This window comes from Aedes albopictus, chromosome 2 (genome assembly GCF_035046485.1).
Source record: "Aedes albopictus strain Foshan chromosome 2, AalbF5, whole genome shotgun sequence".
Classification (NCBI taxonomy): Eukaryota; Metazoa; Arthropoda; class Insecta; order Diptera; family Culicidae; genus Aedes; species Aedes albopictus.
Genome location: NC_085137.1, coordinates 97,582,316 through 97,603,750, shown reverse-complemented (window position 1 = coordinate 97,603,750; position 21,435 = coordinate 97,582,316). Strand labels below are relative to the sequence as shown.

The following is a 21,435-nucleotide window of genomic DNA, read 5'->3' as shown; positions in this document are numbered from 1 at the left end:
TTCCTACAGAAACTCCTCTGGAGATGTATTTAGAAATTTCGGTAGGAATTCCTCCTAGAACCACTCCATATATTTATCCAGGAAAATATCTAGGGATTTTCCTAGGCATTCTTTCACGTATTTCTCTGAGGATTCCTTCCGGAATTTTTGCTGAAGGGTTAATAGAAGCTCTATGGATGTATTTTATTATTTCTACAGCAATTTCTGAATCAATTTATCCTTGTATTTCCTGGAGATTTCTCTGGGGTCCCCCTCTAGACTTTCTTCTAAGTATGGCTCGTTCAACCTCTTTAATCAGCAATCTCGTTTATGTATAAATCTGGTTATGTATAAACCTGCATACTTTTTGAGTTATATTTTGACCCCTTACCTAGTGTGCAACATTTCAGCTCTATCGGAACTTTATTTAACCACCCGCCTTTTTTTAATTTTATACGATTTAGTATGGGTAAAATTTACTTCTTCAAAGACAAACCGCTAGAGGCCACCCCTTGATCCCTAAAAATAAGTCGATTAATACTTTATGTAGATAACTTCACGAGGAATCAGGCTTTTGAAGACAGTAAAGCGATGCGACATTCGTGGAAAAAGTTATTTAGCCTTACCCAATGGATAAAATGACGATATTTATTATTTACTAGCTGTACCCGGCAAACTTTGTCTTGCCTACTGCGTTTTTTGACGTTTCAAGTCCCTAGCCAAGCCCAAGTTCCCGTTCAAAATGTATGGAAACCCGATTTTCAAAAACTCTCAATTTTCCCATGTTTTATGCCTTATAAACCTTCCTTGGGTGAAAACTAACAGAACAAAACTTAGACGACCCAAATCGGACCATCCGTTCGCAAGTTATGCGCGGTCCCACGTATGCCACTGCATTTTTATATATATATAGATTATTATTCCTTACATGTTAAACAGCGCAGCGTTGCCATGCTATTTGTTTTTCAGTCATTAAAATTTTCCACCCAGTGTTTCCCAAACTTTTACGAGGTATCGCCCCCTTGGAGCTTGAGAAAAACATTTTCGCCCCCCTGCCCTAAGTGAAATTTATTTTTTCCTGAAAATTTACTTAGTGCTAAAAGCTCACTATTTAACACTACTGTGGCAAACCTAGTATTTAGTGTATCAAAATTAGTATCGCTCTCATTTTCATTGAGTTTTTTTTTTTGCAAATGCATTGATTGTTTGTTTAGAAAAAACTTTATGCTATACATATTATTGAACAAAATCGAGCAAAACAGAACGGACTGTGAACATTTTCGTTATCCTCAACCTGATGTTTTACTTGTCAGTATTCTTCAACACCCGAGATGTTTGGTCACCACAAGTACTCAAATAATAAATTGAAACATAATTACAAAAACATACTTTATGCAAAAAAATACAACTTGAGAATATTTTGGAGTATTTCCAAATGTAGTGAGCATTGGTCAGTAATTGAAAATTAAAAAAGCCAGTTATGCAAACTGAGGAAATTTAACGCTGAATTTGTGGAAACATTTAAAAACAGCTCCTAGTAATAAGCATTGTTTAGAATTCCTCAGGGAAGCCTCTTTTCAAACAATGCTTGACGAATTTCATCCGAAAAGCTTTCTTAGATTCATTTTAAACTTCATGTAGCTATTTGAAATTTCCATAAAAAGCAAAACGCATGTAAATTAAAAACAAAACATTCTTATCAAGTAAAAAACCTGTTCCTTTTATAATTTGGCCAAAAATCAATCATGAATTTTCGTCATACAAGCAGGCCCAGAATATGGATTACGGGGGCCCGGGGCCCGAGCGGATATGGAGGCCCTCGGAGAGATGAGCAAAATATTTTTTTTTCTTTATTTTCGAACAGTACTTGAGCAATATGAAAAAATGAAGCTAATGTTAGTAACCAAAAAAGGGTTTTGTGGGAGCCCGGGACCCTGCCCCTCGGCCCCCCTTAGATCCGGCCCTGCATACAAGTTTCTTATTTGTTAGATTTCCAGAATCACTAGGAACTCTCTCGGAAATTAGTATAGCAGTCTTATTTTTTTTTCTTGAAATTTTGTTAACAAAATCACGTAAACATAAAAAAATCTGTAGCATTTGGTCTATCTTGAAACACACATTATTCAATAATCCTAGAAACAAAAAATCTTGAAATGTCAGGGAGTTTCAATGACTCAGTTGACATTCAAAACAATGCATTCAATACTTTTGAAATTTCTCAATAATTTGAAAAATCGCCCCCCTTTTTAGTATTTTCGCCCCCCAATTTGAGATTTTCACATTTTCGCCCCCTTCGGCCCAATTTTCGCCCCCTGGGGGGCGATTTCGCCCACTTTGGGAATCACCGTGTTAGATTGCTTTGCAGTATTTGGTGGATTTGTTCCTCGTTAAATTTCCAACAGAAATCATTCATCGATTTATTTTAGGGACAACCTGTGGCGATTTTTCTTTGAAATCTTTAAATCGTATGAAAACTGAAAATGGCTGGCGTTAAAATACAGTTTCTCCGATCGAACTGAAATTTTGCACAGCTGATATGGAGACAAAGTTGAAATAAAAAATGAACATGATTTCATTTCTACCACAACGAATAAATTTAGTTGATTACTGATCAATCGCTTATCAAACCGTTAATCAGCCTTTTTAAAACCAATAAACCACCTGAAGGTTGAACTCAACAAAATTAGATGTTTGGAAGCTGAAGCTGAAACCTAGGGGGTAGGGGCACAGCAAAGCTTTTATTCAAATAAAGGCTGTGTTACGGTGTATCTAGTCGAATCCATTCGCGCTGAGTAAATGGTAAGACCATATTGTTGGCAACACGGTTAATGGATTAGCTGCTGATAGGGCATGAGCAAAAAGGATGTGCCGATAGGTCATGTTGTTTTGATTCTAGCATGATAAGAAGTCTGAAGGGAAATTGATTGTCACTAGAATTGTAAGTATTCCATGAACATGTAGAGAATATTTAAATTAATCTAAATGCTGTTATTAACCCTAAACACACCCCCCCCCCCCCGTGGCTACGCCAGTGACACACTGCCAAGCATGTAAGAGGCCTGCTACAGAGAGGATGGTGAGCTGTTGTCATTGTAAGTCGTGGTGACATTCAAGGCCGGTAGCGTGATATCTGGAAGAACCAGATTCAGTGTCAGAGCGAGGCGAGCACAATTGGAAACGCAGAAAGCTCTTGCGCTGAAGCGTTTAGAGTTGGAGGGTAAGAAGTTGCAATTGGAGGCTGAAGTCATGGAGGAGTCCTTTCGTCCACGTGAAGAAATTGAGGAACTCAAGTAAACCGATCCATAATCCGGAGGAGCTGATGTCCTCGAACCCGGGAAGGCCTTTATCGCGGAATCAAATGGAGCAGCCGGCACTGCACGCCTATCAGCATTGTTGCCCGAGTTACCAACGTTTTCGGGAGACCCAGAAGACTGGCCGCTGTTCATCAGCTCGTTTATCAACACACTCAAGCGTGTGGATATTCGGATGCAGAGAACTTGGCCCGACTGCAACAGAGCTTAAAAGGAAACGCACTTGAGGCAGTGCGGAGTCGATTGCTTCTCCCGGCTGCAGTTCCACATGTTATAGCTACCCTCGAGACACTGTATGGAAGACCAGAGCTGCTGATACACACGCTGCTGCAGAAGGTTCGCGGAGCTTTAGCGCCGAAGCAAGATCGGCTCGACACGCTGATTGGGTATGGTATGGCAGTGCAAAACCTCAGTGATCACCTAGAGGCTGGAGGGCATCAAGCTCACCTGAACAATGAACGATACTGTTGTTTGAGCTGGTGGACAAGCTTCCCGCTAGTATGAAGCTAGATTGGTCGCTGTACAGGCAACGATGTACGGAAGTGAACGTTCGAGCATTTTCGCAGTATATGGCGACACTTGTGCGGGCGGCAACAGACGTTACGCTACATTACGACCCGAAACATCAACTGCAACAGCCGTTGCAGCGTGGAGGAAAGGTTGTCAGAGATAGGAACTTCTGTGGAACGCACTCTACAGCAGAAGCTCTGAAGACGCCGTTAAAAGAGGAGTATGGATCCGGAGGCAAAATAGATCAATCGAATCCAGCCTGTCTGATCTGCAAGGATCCAGAACATCGGGTAAAGAACTGCTCTGTGTTCGCTAAGAAAGTGTTGGAGGAGCGCTGGAAGCTGACGGCTCAGTTAGGACTGTGCCTATTTGTCTGGGCATCCACGGAAAACGTCCTTGAAGAATCCGGCAGAAATGTGATATCGACGGATGCCAACTTCGAAACCATCCACTTCTTCACCCCGAAGCAAAGAGGGAATGGCAGTAAGCCAGAGAAACCTGAGCAGAAGCCAGAAACATGTGCGATTACCAATCACCACTCCACTGAAAAGGCGGTACTCTTTCGTATCATCCCGGTGCAAATACACGGTAATAATAGGACAGTAACAGCTTACGCACTCCTGGACGATGGATTGGCAAAAACTCTGATGGATGAAGATATCGTAAAGCAACTAGGCGTCACTGGGGAAAACGTTTGTACAGAATCTTGGTATCCCTATATAGCAATATTCCGTAGTATTGCCTCAGGAATTTCACTTAATATTTCTTCCAGAATCCCTGCAGAGGGTGTTCAAGAAGTTGTTGCTGGGAATTTTTATGGTTTTCATGCTAGAATTTTTCAAGCCATTTTTGGTGAAATTCCTCTAGTTAATTGCTCCAGATATTTCCTTTGAACTTTTTTCAGAAGTTTCCCAGTGGATTTATCCAGAAACAACAGTAACTTTTTCAGAAATTGGAACAGTAATTCATCTAATGAATTTCGTAGATTTCCTCTAACGATGCCTCTTATGATTTCTTCGGAAATTTCAATAGGGATTTGTTCAGAAATAAACACAAAGGATTTATTCGAGGACACCTCTAGTGGGTGACATTTAAAACTCACGGATTTCTTTCATGAACTCCTCTAGGTTTTCGTCCTGTGATTCCTCGGATAATTCCTCCAGGAATTCTGCTAGGGATTCTTTCAGAAATATCCCCTGAAATTTCACCAAGGATTTATTTCAGTGATTCCTTTTGGGATTTTCTAATGGTTTTCCTAGAGTTTATTCTGCATCTGTTATGAAAGGGCTGAACCCTCAGTACTTCTTTCTTGGGCATGGCTTTGTGTGGAAGCATCTTCTAGAAACTAGTAGGAATCACAGCTATGTTGGACGCTTCTTCCAGATAGATGACTCAACATGTCTCATTGGTGTGGATGCCATATTTTAGTAAATAATTATGGGAGAGCCAGACTTTTCTCTCAAAGTCACATTTCACCCCACCACCCCAAATACGAGGTAGAGACTAACGACGGCGACAGGAACGACGTCAACGGTTGACGTCGTCGTCCGTCGACGATATCGTCGACGATATCGTTCTCGTTGATTCTGGCTGTTCCATACTGAGCTGCTGCCATCAGCAGTATTTATCAAGGGCATTCTGGTGGTGGTGGTTGTGGTGGATACGAGGCGCCGAGAGAAAAACACCGTTGTTCCTCAGGATAACAACAGTGCGAGTGCGGTGTAGCCAGAGAATTCGCGCCGTTCGCTGATACAGCGAAAGTTGATTTACAAACAAATTGGATGTTTCAGATCGGGGTTAGATATTTCAAGCTGTGCAATGAGATCGATCTTTTGGCTGTGATTTGAATTCGAGCTTTAATACGCAGAAAACTTCATGATTGTTTCAGGACTGCGGAAATGAGGAAGAGAGTTTGGTTAAGATTTTTCATGCATAGTTTCTCTTGCGCCGCATGCAGCAGCATTGGTCCATTGTAGATAGAACGACCGCTCGGAAACTGCACAGCTGGTCGAAAATTCGCTTGAACCGTTGCAGTTTTCTCTTCCGCTGTCTTGATTTCCTCTAACAGAGCATCATGTGATGAACTTTACGTCATTGTGAGCTTGAAATGTTTCCACGATTCTACCGTTCCGCCCCATTACCTACTAGTGGAATTCAGTCATCCTGTTTCCGTTGGACTACTGCTGTCGATTTTTTTTTTCTTTTCGGGTTCAATCTCACCATTCGTTTCAACAGATATTCAGTTCAGTTCTTTTTTTCGAACCCGAGTAGGTCTACTAATGATGAGGTTGCTGCCTTGCTGCTAACGTACCATTCGGGAAAGAATTATGGGACAGAGCAACTGTGGGGTCGTTCAATGACTACGCACATCCATCAAAAGATTCGCACTGGAACTTGGCCTGCATCTCCTCAACTCTTCGACAAGTGCAGTTTCACAGTTATTTCTGTATTGTGTGGCAAGCACATTGATATATGATGCCTTTTGTCAAATTGATGTCCAAGTGAGTGTCGAACCCATTAGTCTTTCGAAAACATTACATTAACCCGGAAGTTTATGACTAGCTTCATGAAATCCATCATCAGACTGATGAAATTCACAGGAAGCGAAAAATTAGGAATCGACATTGTATGCAATCCTGACGAAATTTTAGTGCACACGTTGAAGTTTGCGATGAGAAACGTTGTATTTGAACGACCCCAGGCCCCGACTTCGTAAGAAAATTCCGAGCGTGTGCTCCGAAGTGAAAAGCGCACCCCCGGATGCCGAACGTCGTCAACCAAAAACCGGGAGGAAAACCGGAAGATGAGGGACATCGTCAATAATGCCGGGGAATGGGAATCGAGCAGCAACCCGCTGGCGCTGCTGCGCTCGCGGCTTCTCGCTCCACGTGCTGCCGGCGATGCAACTTCGTCTGCCCATCCATTCGCTCGCTCGATGAGAAATGGATGGAACTCAGATTCGACATCAGTGCCAAAGCTCGTGCAATGTGCAGCAATAACTGATGAGGGAATTGAATGTGTTTCTAGTGAGCAGCAGCATATCTAGGATAAAAAAAGCGACACTCTTGTGAAATGTTGCTGACAATTTTAAAGAAAACCAATTAATTTTTTGTGCTCGAAGACATGCACTGTCGTTATGATCGTCGTCTTTTGGGAAATTGAACCAGGCAATAAAAAGAGTACTGCAAATTAAACGTATCGTTTGGACATTGTGGTGATTGTGCGGTTCGACACAATAATGTAGGTTCTACAGGGGGTGGCCAAAATGTTTGGAATAGGAAACTTTTTTTCTCTCACAAAAAAGTTCAACATGCTGTAACTTTTCATAAAGTGCATCAAAAATTCTCAAATGTTGACTGTTTGTTAGCCTACTATATGTGCATCATTGGTACAAATTTGAGCTCGATTGGTTCATCTTTCGCGAAACTAGACTAGACACTGTATAATAGACAACTATTTTTTTAACTGTCATATCTCGGATACCAGTGAACCGAATTGAATGAAATTTAGAACGTTTATCAACCATATATAAATGCTTCACAAGTTATTAAAACAAAGGTACTTTTTGAACATTGAAAAAAGTTATGATGGATTGACACTTTCTGGACCTTTCCAGAGAAAATGTATTTCTTTACATCAATGTCCTTGAATTTTAGTTTTGATATCCAAAGATTTTCTACTTATGTTCTCAACCTCAAGATATCACTAATACAATATATTAGAGCCCAATTGGATTAAAGAACACATTTAATATTTTTGTGGGGTATTTTAAATTTGGCTTATTTTCCTCTATTCCTTATCGGAATTCTGAGATATGAGGTTTTCAAAATTTACATGCTCACTAGCGCCGCCCAGTGGAGGAATTGCGAACTTCGCAACTCATCATCTTTAAGTTATTGGCGTACCCAACAACTTTCTCGAAGACACAATCCGTCTTAATTATCAGGGTCTTGAGCTGTCGCATATCGTAACGTTTGCTTGACAACCTGATATGGTTCCTGTAGTGCAATTTAGCATCAAACTGTTGATGGTGCCTCTAGCGGCCAAGTTGCCAACTAATCATATGAACCAAAATTCTAAATGGTAGATCTTTTCAAGCCCTAAAACTTTGCCGGAGAAAGTATTGCGCTATCTCTTTACACACCCGAGATAATAGGCCACACCCCCAAAAAGCCGAAATCCCATAAGCTCTTAGTCTCTTATTAAGCGGATTCGAGACCTTTTAAGAGCCTCGACTGTATGTTATTTATATAAAATAGGTGATAAGTGCAGGTTGCGTGCGGGAATTCTGCACCAACGTTCAAAAGGGAATGTTTAATCAATGAGGTGCGATAAAATATAAATCCGACAACATTAAATATGTTCACCATATTTCAAATGAACTTTAAAAAAACATAGAATTGTAAGATAAAAAATCCATGTTTTGCAGTAGCGCGTCCTAGAGTATTTCGGGTTGTCCTATTTGTTGTATGAATAAGACGAATTCAGTAAATGTGTGAAAGCTAGACAATAATACATGTAAAATAATTATAGATCAATGATTTTTTTTTATTATCTTTATTAACGAGATTTTCAGCCCAGGGCAAGATCAATGATCACCAAACTGTGGACCACGGTCCACATGTGGCCCGCGAACTGATATTGAATTTGATTAAAATGTGGCCCTATCAGAAATTTGACATGTATGATGATTAATATCATCTATTGAACCATTGTATATCTCCAGGAGAACAGAAGTATGAATAAACTACAAAACTTTTCTGACTCAGTGTAGTTTACTTTGAATTCACGAGCGCTCCAACATTTGAAAGCTGCGCACACTTCTTTAGCACATTATCATATAGCCCACGGTGTACAATATTTAGAAGGTGATACATTCCAGAAATCTGATAGTTTTTTTATGACGTAATTCAAATCGTTCATAGGCGTGATCACCATGATCTAGTACTCCACACCAAATTGATCAACGTAAAACGATAAGAACGACGTCACATGTTTACATTCAAAATTGATGTTTACATAGGTTATTAGCCTGCCTTGATACTTATGCCGTGATATAGCCGAGATTCGCTCAGTAAACAACAATTTTGTCAAGATTTTAGCTTTAACATTTCATTGCTTTGCTTAGATTCAGCTAACAAACGTCACTTTTCGCTGAGATACTAGGTAATCACTTGACTGAGCACATGGTAGGGCTTGTTTTTGCCGAGCCTGCGATTTTGATTGCGTGTATGAATTTTCTCAAAATTATTATTTCATGATAATCATCATACACCTATCATTTTTTTCTAAGTGGATCTCAGGCAATTTTGAGATGGTTTTTAAAGTTGTTATAATTGTGAAAAACTTCATTATTCCGAGATGTTATCAAAATTACACTATACACTGAAGTTTTTTACGCGGGTTTTTTACGCGGTACCGCGTCATTTCAAAAAACGTCGTAAAATAAAATTGTCAGGATCACATCTAACGGGACTTGACTTTTTTACGACGAAACATTCGACTTTTTACGACTAAATTACTAGCCATGTTCTTTTTAAGATTCTTAGTAAAATTCTGAAAAATATATTCCAACATGCATTGTAAGATTTTTAATATTGGGAATAATAAGATTGTTTTATCTATTGAGCCCCTTAGCATTCTCAGGAAGATTTAACTGCACATTTATTTGCCTGCCGCAGAGACGCTTTGTTCTCATTTCTCAAGGTTTCCCAAATTTAATATTTAAAATGCAATAGTCATACAGCATTAATATCAGTCATCCACGATCGATTTATTTATAGAATATTTTTCATAAACTTGTGGCATGCTAGAAACTGTCGCAGAGCACTTGGAAAGGCTTGCTTTGGTGCACTGCGGTGCAAGATCAGAAAGCCCCTGCATTAGGGAATAACATCACTAAAAATTAGGTCATGGGCATAACTTTGCAATCTTATGCAAAGTTGTTGTGCAAAGAACATCCTACAAAAATTTAAAAAACATGGGATGAATAAACGCTTTCGCTACCATCTAGTGGCAGTATACTGAAACTGTGCCCTTTCTGCACATATTTTCATCAGTCGTTCAATAAAAAAAAAACTTCAAATTCGTTAGGCATCACATTAGACATAATCAATTTCGCTCAAACTTGTTTATAGCTTATGGGAGTATGGAACGGCAAATTCAAAACAGCATATAACAGGGGTAAGACCTTAAGATTTGAATTTTATTATAAATGTTTGCGCTACACGAGTAGAATAACGTTGCTCAAGTTGGAATTTTCATCTTATTCCAGTTAGGTATATCTCGGCAATCTTCCACCATTTATTGTAGCAAACAGGAGTATTCTGAAAAGCCATTTGATCAAGACTGTGCTGTTGTTAGTGGTCAGTCATTCTTCTGTATGAAGAGTCACAAACGGTTGTAGACCCTTAAACAGAGATACATGCACGAAACCTGCGTCAGGGGAAAATAATCTCTCTAACCGAAAATCAATCCCTCGATTACTCCCTTTAGACGGGATCGAAGAGCCCGCGCTCAGTCCAGGAAATGTCAACAACAAGGAGGATGCCCTGATGGTCCCTTCCTTTCCCAATATATGATGAGATGTAATGTATATTTTATGTATGTGTGTGGACCACGGGCTAAAAATCTCCTTAATAAAGCCATTCTATGAATAACAGAGAATAACAGTGCTCCGATATTGCTTATATTCGGAAAGAATGATCTTTACCAAAAACAACACCGTTCAACACTAAATTTTGTTATGGGATGAAAAAAAAGAACAAGGGTTTGGGACCCTAAAAGTGTTATAGTGAAAGAACTTTTGAAAAATATTGGACCGGGCCTTCACAGTTTAAGACCGAAGTTTGTATGGAGAACTTGGGGTGTTCAATTGATATGTGCATTAGAACGCGCTATGCATATGTGTAGGCGTTAGACAACAACGAAACAAACCTAAAGACGACACATTCTAATGCGCATATCAATTGAACACTCCAAGTTCTTCATACAAATTTCGGTCTTAAACAGTCAAGGCCCGGTCCAATATTTTTCAAAAATTCTTTCACAATGACACATCTAGGGTCCCAAGACCCTGTTCTTTTTTCTCTCATCCCATAACACAAATTTAGTAAAATTTTGTCGAACAGTGTAATAAGAACCGTAATTTTTTGTTTCGCCATTAGGGTGGCCATTTTGAAAAAAAGGGTGGTCCAAAACAAACCACGTCATAGCTGTTGAACCATTTGATGGATTTGCAAAATTTTTATAACGAATAAAAAAAAATTGCAGTCGACTCTCCAAAAGTCGATGTTCTACATCTCGATATCTCTCCCTATCTCGATGGTTTGGTCGGTCCCTTTAATGTGCATACATTTTACTTTTCTATATGTCGATATCTCCTTATCTCGATATTCCCCTATCTCGATGCGATCTCGTTCGTTTTTGTTCTAGTTTTCCTCTCCATATGTCGATATGCTCGTTTTAACAGGTTGCTAGATCGCGTTTCTTAGGTGCAAAACATTCTGCAAATGTGAAGTGACATCTGTTTGTTGACGGTTTTTCCTAGTTACGAACGATATTTCAATCTAGTGTGCATTACAAATTGGTTCTTCAATTCGATCTCTCCCTATCTCGATGGTCCCTTCAATATCGAGTTGTAGAGAGTCAACTGTATTTCTAGTTTAAAAAAAAATATGTATGTATCACAAAAACAATAAGTAAAATTTAATATTCAAAAATAGCCAAAATATCAGTTTTTTATTATTTTTACAATGGTACATATACCGCAAAGACTGCATTTTTTGCATTTTTTCAACGAAAATTCAACTATTTTTTCAAAAAATTAGACATGTTCTTCTAGCCATTTTTGAGCTGCATTTTTTTAAATTTAAAAGTTTTGTGTTCTAAGGCTGCGGCTTTATTTTTCAAAAGTTGTCGAAACTACTTTTAGATTCAAATGACATAAAAAGAGAAACGTGTGAAGTTGAGTTTAAGATTCAGAGGTTTGTTTGTTTGTTTTATTAACGATCACAACATAAAAAAAATCTTGTGATATCACATCACTTTCACTGCACATCAGTCGCGTCGTAAAAGTGATGTACAAATTACATCCTTTCCACACAGAAAATCAGCCACCGTAGCTTGAAAGTGAGTCTAGCAATCGCTGGAACCGGAACGATAGATGATTCATATATAAGTAAAATATTCCGCTGATTGTGAGGCACATCCCTTACCTCTCGGCTATTTCACCGAGTTAGAAGGTGGGTGATAAATATGATACATGATGATACTGCTTCTAGGTATCTGCTGGAATGGGTTTGTTGCAACTTTTCAATGCCAACTAGGGTGTACATGGTGAGTGTGATAATTGTTGGAAAACGATGCAACTGAGTGAAATTACGGTCGAAATTGGATACGTCGCCAGAAATTACGCGCCTGGATATTACAAAATTATTTGCTGTGATGATTGATTGGGTTAAAGTAGAGTTGATCATTCGGGTCGGAATACGAATTCAATACATACAAATAGTCTACACAATAACAAATTACAAAATATGACCTATTCGACTCTCGTCTACGCCTTCCTCTATCGATGCCTCTTTGTACCCAGGCAAGCCATAAATGCATATCATTGCGGTCGGGCTCGGGCTCTTTCAATCCAGTACTCATTTCAGAATCTGCCGTGCGCTCTCCCTACGATCGTTTTACCATACGAAAAAATTTAGTTGTTGTTTTTACTTGTTAGTTCGATCATTTGCACACACGCGGGAGACGCAAACGCCTCAACCGATTTTGAATCTTTTTTATGGAGCTCTCACAAATTCAATTCCAAATAAACCTGTAGAATAATATTTTTTTCCAAAGTCCCACAAACATGAGTTTTTATAGATTTAATTTATTTTTTCCTTCATTGTAAAAAAAAGTTTCACTTTAGGGTTCGATAACTTTAAAACCTCATGCCCAATTTCAAATCTTTTATTGTGCTTTTATAGATATTTTAAATATCAAAAACCGTGTGGGCTTCGTGGCCGTGCGGCTAGAGGCGTCAGTCATCTAGACGTTTCGTAAGCCTCGGAGTGTGGGTTCGATTCTCGCTCCAGTCGGGGAAAACTTTTCGTCAAACGGAAAATTCTCCACTGGGCCACTGGGTGTTATGTGTGTTGTCCGTTGTCATATGTTAGTGCTTGTTCAGTCTGTACAACCTCTGGTTGAAGACGGTGTAGTGTCTTTAAAAAAAAAAAAAAAAAAAATACGGCAAGAAAAATGAAAATGTTGGCAAAACTTTAATTGTTTCCATGCTTAGCTTCCGGCTTATAGTGAAAAATGTATTTTTGCATCTTCTCATCGTAATAGGCTGTTTTACCTCACGCAAATCTGACAGGAAAGGCCTACTTTCCCACACCAAATTAACAGTGCTGTAATGGTTCATTACAACACTGATTTGCGTTATGTAATGAACCATTACAGCACTGTTTTCTGTTTTGATCAACTTCTTGATGCTTTCTGGACGCAAGTTTGAAAAATTGTGACAACTGCACAGTATAACCTGCTATGATCAGACTTTCTTTAACATGGCTATGAACATCAGCATGCAATTTGATGAAAACGTTTAGTTAAACTGAAGGGGTGATTTATGAAATTGCAAAAAACGTCGTACGCAACTCAGTGCAGAATTTGATTTTTACAGCACTCGTCGTAATTATCTAACTCGGCAAACCTCGTTGGATAAATGTGCGACTCGTGCTGTAAAAATCTTCATTCTGCACCTTGTTGCATAAACTACTATTTTAATAATCATTTGGAACTCTCAAAATGCATTTCAGAACACTTCAAAATTTAAAGTCAATGGATTCCCCGACAAATAAAAGTACACACGAAATGACTATTGTTATAATGCTTTTTTATCAGCATCTCTGTCGCTCTCTTTCTGTTTCCATGTCTTCTGCCGTTTAGCCTGGTTGATGCGAAGTTCATAAGCCCAGGCGAAGCAGCGGATAGAATGAAAACTGAAAGGGAGTGAGAGAGATGCGTATACGAAAGGCATAAGTAATAGTTATTCCGTGCATACTTATGTTTATGGGGGAAGCCATTAACTTCAATTTTTGAAGTGTTCTGAATTAAAAAATAAGTTCATGTTTCAAATACGTACGAGTTTTTCTTTTGTAAAAAAGTCCTCCATTTTGTTCCATATCCCTAAATATGATGATTAGTATGTGGCTTGAAGTAAAAACTTGCAAAAAATTGTCTGAAACTCCAATTTTACATGAAAAAATAAAGTTTTGAGGCATGTTTTGGCAGTTTTTGGTGAAAAATTTCATAAAAGTGAATACTTCGACGAATACCTCCTTTAGGACAAAAATAGGCAACAGAAACATTATACTACAATTACAAAATATTTGAAATTTGTCACGCGGTTAAAAATTTATCGGACCATAAAGTTATTTTTTTTGTGAAAAGTGGAAAAAAAATAAATTAATTCTTTAAAAACTCATATTTTGCGTGACTTTAAAAAAAAACTTAATGTTCTTTATTTTCTTCAGTTTATTCGAATTTAATTTGTGAGAAATTCATAAAAAATATTGTCAATTGGTTAAAAATTGAAACAGTTACGGCACATGAAGTAAAAACACCTTTTAATTACTCGATAATTCAACTTTGAGCCAATTGCGCCACATCTAAATCTCAATATTTTTTTTTTAGATTTTACCCTAGAGGGCATTCACCTCAGTTGCTTTATTATCTTCTAAACTATAATTCAAATTTTGTTATAATTTCAATTTTTCTTACATATTGGAGAATTTTCAATTCGGATTCTCTATTGTTTTAAATCTCAATATTTTTGGCTTAAACTCAAACGTTTCTTTTATGTTTATGTCATTTGGATTTTTCCGATCCGGAATATATAACGCATCCCACGTTTCAACAACTTTTCTAAAAATAAGCCGCAGCCTAGTGCTCATATACGTATGGGATGACAAATGGTCATTGACCATGCGTCTCCATCACTTTACAATAGCCGTTATTATTAATCATTTATTTCTGAAGTTTTACCAGGATGACACCAAGGCAGAATTCGTAGAATTTCTGAAAGAATGCCTGGAAGGAAAATTCTTGAGCAATCACGGAAAGAACTTCTGGAGAAAACCTGGAAAAATTCAGGGTGAAATTCCTGAATGGATCCCACCACAAGGAACTTCTGGTGTAATCCCTGGAGAAATTCCTGAAGGATTCCCAAAAGACAGTATGAGAGAAATTCATGGTTGTAACCTGGAGGAATCCCGGTAAGAATGAAAATGGTTAATTGGTTAATAAAAAAATACGTAAGAAATTCTTGGCGGAATCCAGGAAAAAAGCTCTCCCGAATCAATAAGGTCATCTCTTGGATATATCTCAAAAGCAATTTCTTGAGAAATTCCAGAAGAAACTCCAGAAAGGAATTGCCAGAAAAATCCGGAAGGAACTCTTGGAGGAATCTGGAAATTTTCAAAAGGAAGAACCTTATAAGAAATTCTTTAAAAAATCCTCAAACGAAGGAATGAATTCCGGAAGGAATAGCTGAAGGAATACCGGAAGAAAGTAGGAACTCATGGATAAATCCCAGAAGGAACTCCTGATCAATCTTGGGAAGTCTTTGAGGAATTCCAGAAGGAACTAAATACAAGAGTTTAAAGTTATTGAACTCCTAGGGGAATTCTTAAGGAAAAATTCAAAAAAGACTCCAAGAAACTTCTTGAGGAATCTTAGAAACAATGTTTGACAACTAGAGAAATCTTCAAAAAGTAAATCCTGAAAGAAACTTCTTGACGAATCCAGGAAGAAACTTCTTCAGAATTTCCAAAATTAGTTCCTGGAGGAACACCAGCAGACACTGCTAGGATGATTTCAGTAGAAGCTCCGTGTTCGACTTTAATCTTTTCAGAGAAACGATCAAGCGAAAGTTTAAGGCTGTATTTAGTTTTTCTTCATGAAGAATAGTGATATTATTTTTTTGTGCGTGTTTTATTTTTATTGTAACAACGATAGTGAAATAAGTTAGTTTAAATTATTATATACATCATTAGAACCTGTGTTGTCTGTTGATGTCATACATCAATGAATAAGTAAATAAGCTTCCGAGAGTCCCTCGAGAGAACCTCTGGAGAAATATTAGAAAAAACTCTTAGATCAACCTCTGAGCAATGCTGTAGCAATTCCAGAAGATGCGCCTAAATGAGTCTCAGAAAGAAAAAATCAAAATGAGCTTCTGTAGGAATGCCTAAAAGAAATCATGGAACATTATCACTCTGCAGCATTCGCTGGATTTTTTTTGCTAACTTAAAATTATACTAACTAAAGCTCACCCACTAGCCCATGGCTGTATAAGTGAACTTACGTATTTTCGGCAGTTTTGTTCTCTTCGTATTGTTTTTTTTTTTTAAACCTGTTGAACCCAAAGTTGGCCTCAAATAATTTCCAACCATGCTGAGTTATATGCCCAAATATCAAGTAATTCGATCCACAAAAACCTGCCAACACGAAAAGAACAAACCTGCCGATAATACCCTGTCACCCTGTGTAAAAATAAATAAATAAATTTTTATTTTGATAATGAATCAAATAAACTGCTATTTTAAAGTGATGGAGACGCATGGTCTGGTAATTCCATACATATATGAGCACAAAATTTGAAATTCTCAAAAAAAGCAGCTCAAATACGGCTCGCATAACATTTCTAATTATTTAATATACAATGTAAGAATAGATGATCTAAGAACTACTAAGAAAACTAAGCTACTTTAAATGTTCACGTCAATGGGGCACGTTCGGTGTAGTACTAGACTTGTAGAAATGAGCTGAATTTTAGTATGGTGAGAAGGTTAGTTCTTTGTTTCTGCAATGAAATGGTACAAAAAGCGTGAGTATTATGATTCCTTGCCTAATTTGATGCTGTTTGAGCAAAACTTTGGATAACTATGTTGTTTATGTTGCAAGAAATTTAGAAAACAACAACAATGTTGCCCAAAGCTTTGCTCAAACAGAATCAAATTAGACAAGGAATCATAATACTCACGCTTTTTGTACCATTTCACTGCAGGAACGGAAAATTGACCTTCTCACCATACTAAAATTCAGCTCATTATTACAAATCTAGTACTTCACCGATCTGTCCTATTGCATCTACTTGAGGAACCTCACCGCCAGACAGTCTATTAATCGCATTACTTTCTCTTCAATTCCAGCGCTCACTATCGAACGAAAGCGTCGTGGTTCTCAAATCGGCGAAAGCATCCGGCCGGTTCAGCTGCGAGGTGTCAGCGGACGCACCTTCCTTTCACACCCTCATCGTTTCCGGTGACATGGAAGTGATAGGTAAGACCCATGGACAAATTCAAACGTATGCCAAAATATAACATTGACATTGTCGTCGTTTTAACACGCGAAGAGCATGTTTGCCACTCGTAACATACAAACACGCTTACTCCCACACACACACTCTGACTGTCTAGTCGTCGTCGTCGTCGTTGGACTAAAAGCACATAACTTTATGCCCAATTTGGAACATTTTCCGACAAACAACAAGCGACAAACAAATTCAGTATTCATATCATAGCCATCCACCTCAACGGGTGGGTGGGCGTTGCGGCGTTGTGAGTTTGTCTGCGGGAGTGGAACCCCCCTGATTTAGAGCGCAAATTTATTACGGTTCGTCCGGAAATTGTCTCCCTAGAACCGATCTGCTTGAAGGTTGTTTTCCGAGCGGTGATCAAACATCATCATTAGGTACCTAGTAGGTAAATGGGAGGAAGAAGATGCTGTGCCATCGCGTCACATCCATGGGACAAAGCAGATCCACCATTCGAGGAATTCGAATTTACGCATCATATCAGACCAAATGATGCACACAACTGACTCGATTCGTTCGCATCGAAGGCAACCGCGCGTGTACGTAAATCCTATTCGTAACAGGCCATTTGACAGGGCTAATGGGAAATTATTGGATGTTCTTACGTTGCTTGTGTCGATTCTCGATTGATTCGCCTCTTTTTTTCTCTGGGCATTCTTGGAAGACAAAGAGGCATGTTGGAGGGAATTACATGGTTGAGGATTTTCTTGCAGATTTTTATGAGCCTGATTGAGTTAAAGTACAAAATTTGATTAGAGTATGGAAAAACAATATAATTGGAGGCTTCAAATTGATTTTGGCTCAATCCTATGAATTCAATTAACGGAAAGAGGTGAAGTTGTTAGATAAATCAATGCGAGTGTCACAGCAGCAGAGCAGAGCAGAGCAGAGCAGAGCAGAGCAGAGCAGAGCAGAGCAGAGCAGAGCAGAGCAGAGCAGAGCAGAGCAGAGCAGAGCAGAGCAGAGCAGAGCAGAGCAGAGCAGAGCAGAGCAGAGCAGAGCAGAGCAGAGCAGAGCAGAGCAGAGCAGAGCAGAGCAGAGCAGAGCAGAGCAGAGCAGAGCAGAGCAGAGCAGAGCAGAGCAGAGCAGAGCAGAGCAGAGCAGAGCAGAGCAGAGCAGAGCAGAGCAGAGCAGAGCAGAGCAGAGCAGAGCAGAGCAGAGCAGAGCAGAGCAGAGCAGAGCAGAGCAGAGCAGAGCAGAGCAGAGCAGAGCAGAGCAGAGCAGAGCAGAGCAGAGCAGAGCAGAGCAGAGCAGAGCAGAGCAGAGCAGAGCAGAGCAGAGCAGAGCAGAGCAGAGCAGAGCAGAGCAGAGCAGAGCAGAGCAGAGCAGAGCAGAGCAGAGCAGAGCAGAGCAGAGCAGAGCAGAGCAGAGCAGAGCAGAGCAGAGCAGAGCAGAGCAGAGCAGAGCAGAGCAGAGCAGAGCAGAGCAGAGCAGAGCAGAGCAGAGCAGAGCAGAGCAGAGCAGAGCAGAGCAGAGCAGAGCAGAGCAGAGCAGAGCAGAGCAGAGCAGAGCAGAGCAGAGCAGAGCAGAGCAGAGCATCTTAAAGAATTTCTTCGCGTATTATCGTAGGCAATCATCCAGGAATTCAGTTAAGAGTTAAGTCAGAAATTGCTTCAGGACTTTTTCTCAGGTAATCCCTCCAGAAAATTTTCAAAAGAGGAAGCATTGTTTCAACACAGGAACTTGCAAAAGTAACACAAGAAATTTGAACTGAAAGAATTACCCATGAAATTCTTGGAAGAATTTTCGAAAGAATCCTCGTGGGCTTTTTGAATATTTTTTTAAAGGAATGTCTGGAAAAATACATATGAGGACTTTTGAAGAAACCATTTCAGAAGAAATCTCTACAATTCTGAAAGCTTCTGGAGATATTTTGGAATGATTTTCAGACGAAAGTTCTGAAGAGAATTCCAGTAGAACCCATGTTAAAACCTCAAAAATATTGTTGAATAAATGTGTGGTGCAATAACTGGGAAAAGCTTGAAGGTATCCCAGAAGAAATTTCCGAAAAACGTTCTAAAGATTTTTTTTAAAACTCCCCGAGAAACTTTCAGTGGAATTGCTAGAAAAGTTTTCTCAGGAGTTTAAGGAAAATTCCTGGAGAAATCCTTTGATAACCTTATTGGAAGATTTTCTTAAAGTATTCCCGGAGCGTTCTGTGATAAGCAATTGTAAAGATCCCTAGAAAAAAACTCATTAAATATTTCTAAAGGAATTCCTCTAGGATGGAAACATTTCTGAATTAAGTCCTTAAATAATCCATGGACAAAGTCTAAGAGCAATTCTTAAAGAAAATGCCAGAGAAACTTCTGGGAAAAACATCTGTAGGAAATTTTGAAGCAATCTCATTATGGGTTCTTGTAGGAATCACTAGAAGAATTCCTACCTGGATATCCTTGAAAGGAATATTGTTTAAATCTCTGGAAGAATTCCTGTAGATTTTTTTAGATATGTCCCTGAAGAAATTTGTGGACATATTTCTGCAGAATTGAGCAATTAAGGATTTATTTAAAAAAAAAATAAGAAAGCCATGAAGCTAGATTTTTTTTCATTTTTAATCACAGGAAGTATTTATGAAAAAGGCTTTAAAAGAACTTCTGAAACAATCTCTGTATAAAATTTGAAGAAATTCTCAGAGAAATTCCCGAAAGGTTTTCTAATCGAATCCCTAAAAAAATCCTCGAATAATCCCTGACGGAATTTCAGAAGGTACCTATGGGAATTCTTGTAGAACATTTTGTGGGAATATTGGAAGGTTGCCCTGCATTAATTTCTCCAAGCATCTCTGGAAGAATTTCTAAATAAACCGATGGAGGAGCTTCTAAAAAAATCTTGTTAAATTTTAAGACCGAATCCATTGAATAATTTCTAAATGAATCCATGAAGCAATTTTGGAAGAAATCCAAAAACTTATTCTTGGATTGATTTTTTTGAGAATATTGGAAGGTTGCTCTGGTGCAATTTCCCAAAGTATCCTTGGAAGAATTTCTAAAGAAACCGATGAAGGAGTTTCTGAAAAATCTTCGTAAATTTTAAGACAAGTTTGAAAGCAATCCATAGAAGATCTCTAAAAGAAATATTTGAACAAATTCAGATAGCAATTTCATAAAGAGTTTCTGAAGAAAACCAGGGAATTTTTCCTGAAAGAATTTCTGAAGGGATCTTTGTGAAATATTTTCTAAAGAAATCCTTTGAAAAACTGTTGTAGGTATTCTGACCTTTTGATTTTCTGAAGACAATAAAAGCATTCCTGAAAACATACATGATTTTTTGAAAGACGTTTCGAACGAATTTCTAATAGAAACTATGGAGGAATTTCTGAGGCAGTTTTACTAGAGGAATCATATGATAAACTTCTGGAGCTTCCTCTGGAGGAAAATTTGGAGGATTTTTTGGAGCATGGAAGATGTTTTAAATGAACTTCCACAAGGAAATTAAAAAAAGCATTCTTGGAAAGAATTTCAAGAATATTTTCTAAAGAAATCCACGGAGCAATTTTCTATGCTAAAAAGTATGATAAATGAGATCTCAAATAAACTTCTGGGGTATTCTCTATTTTTTATTTGAAATGCTGTGCGAAAATATGATTTTCCAAAGGGATCTCTGTAAGAATTTTTCGAGAAATCTCTGCGAAGAAATTTTTGGCTGGAATTATTAAAAAAAACATGGAAGACTTTCTGCAGGAAAATCTGGAAAATAAATCTGAAGATATGCCTGGAGGATTTTTAACAGGAATCTATAGTGAAATTTCTGAAAATATCCATGGAATGTGCTCCAAATTAACTCTTCGATACGTTTCTAGAAGAATCTTTCAATGAATTACTGATGCAATATCTAAAGGATTACTGAAGAAATTCATGGAGGAATTCGCGAGGCAATCTATTTTCTAAAATAACCTTTTGTGAAACTTGAGAAGAATAACTTGTGAAAAATCTGGATCAATGAAAAACTAATGAAATTCCTGGAGAAAATTTCAGAATAAAGATGCACATAAATGGATATTTTGAATCTGTGGAGAACTATACGAAGAAATGTGTTGGGTAACTTTGAATAAATTTCTGAAAAACTTCCAAGTTTTGGGAGAATCACTAAAATAATATTTTTTATTTGGAGAAATTTTTTAAATAATCCCTAAGCGTAGTCCCTGTATCACAGAGAATTTTTCGTACGTTTGATGTCACCAAAAATGTAAAAACTCCAATATACTCCACGTATAAAATTCAAAGACGTTTTTCTTCTCAGGAGCGTTTCAGGGGGATATGTGGAGGT

At 38.3% G+C, this 21,435-nt stretch overlaps 1 protein-coding gene across 4 annotated transcripts in view; it reads left to right on the top strand.

Annotated features, from left to right (window-relative positions):
- Positions 1-21,435, top strand: part of LOC115255007 (uncharacterized) — a 717,425-nt gene that overhangs the window by 618,247 nt on the left and 77,743 nt on the right. For all 4 annotated transcript variants that reach the window (XM_062850108.1, XM_062850109.1, XM_062850106.1 and 1 more), the window contains exon 4: positions 17,003-17,132. In XM_062850108.1, coding sequence (XP_062706092.1) covers positions 17,003-17,132 — 130 coding nt within the window. The remainder of the gene's footprint in view (positions 1-17,002; positions 17,133-21,435) is intronic.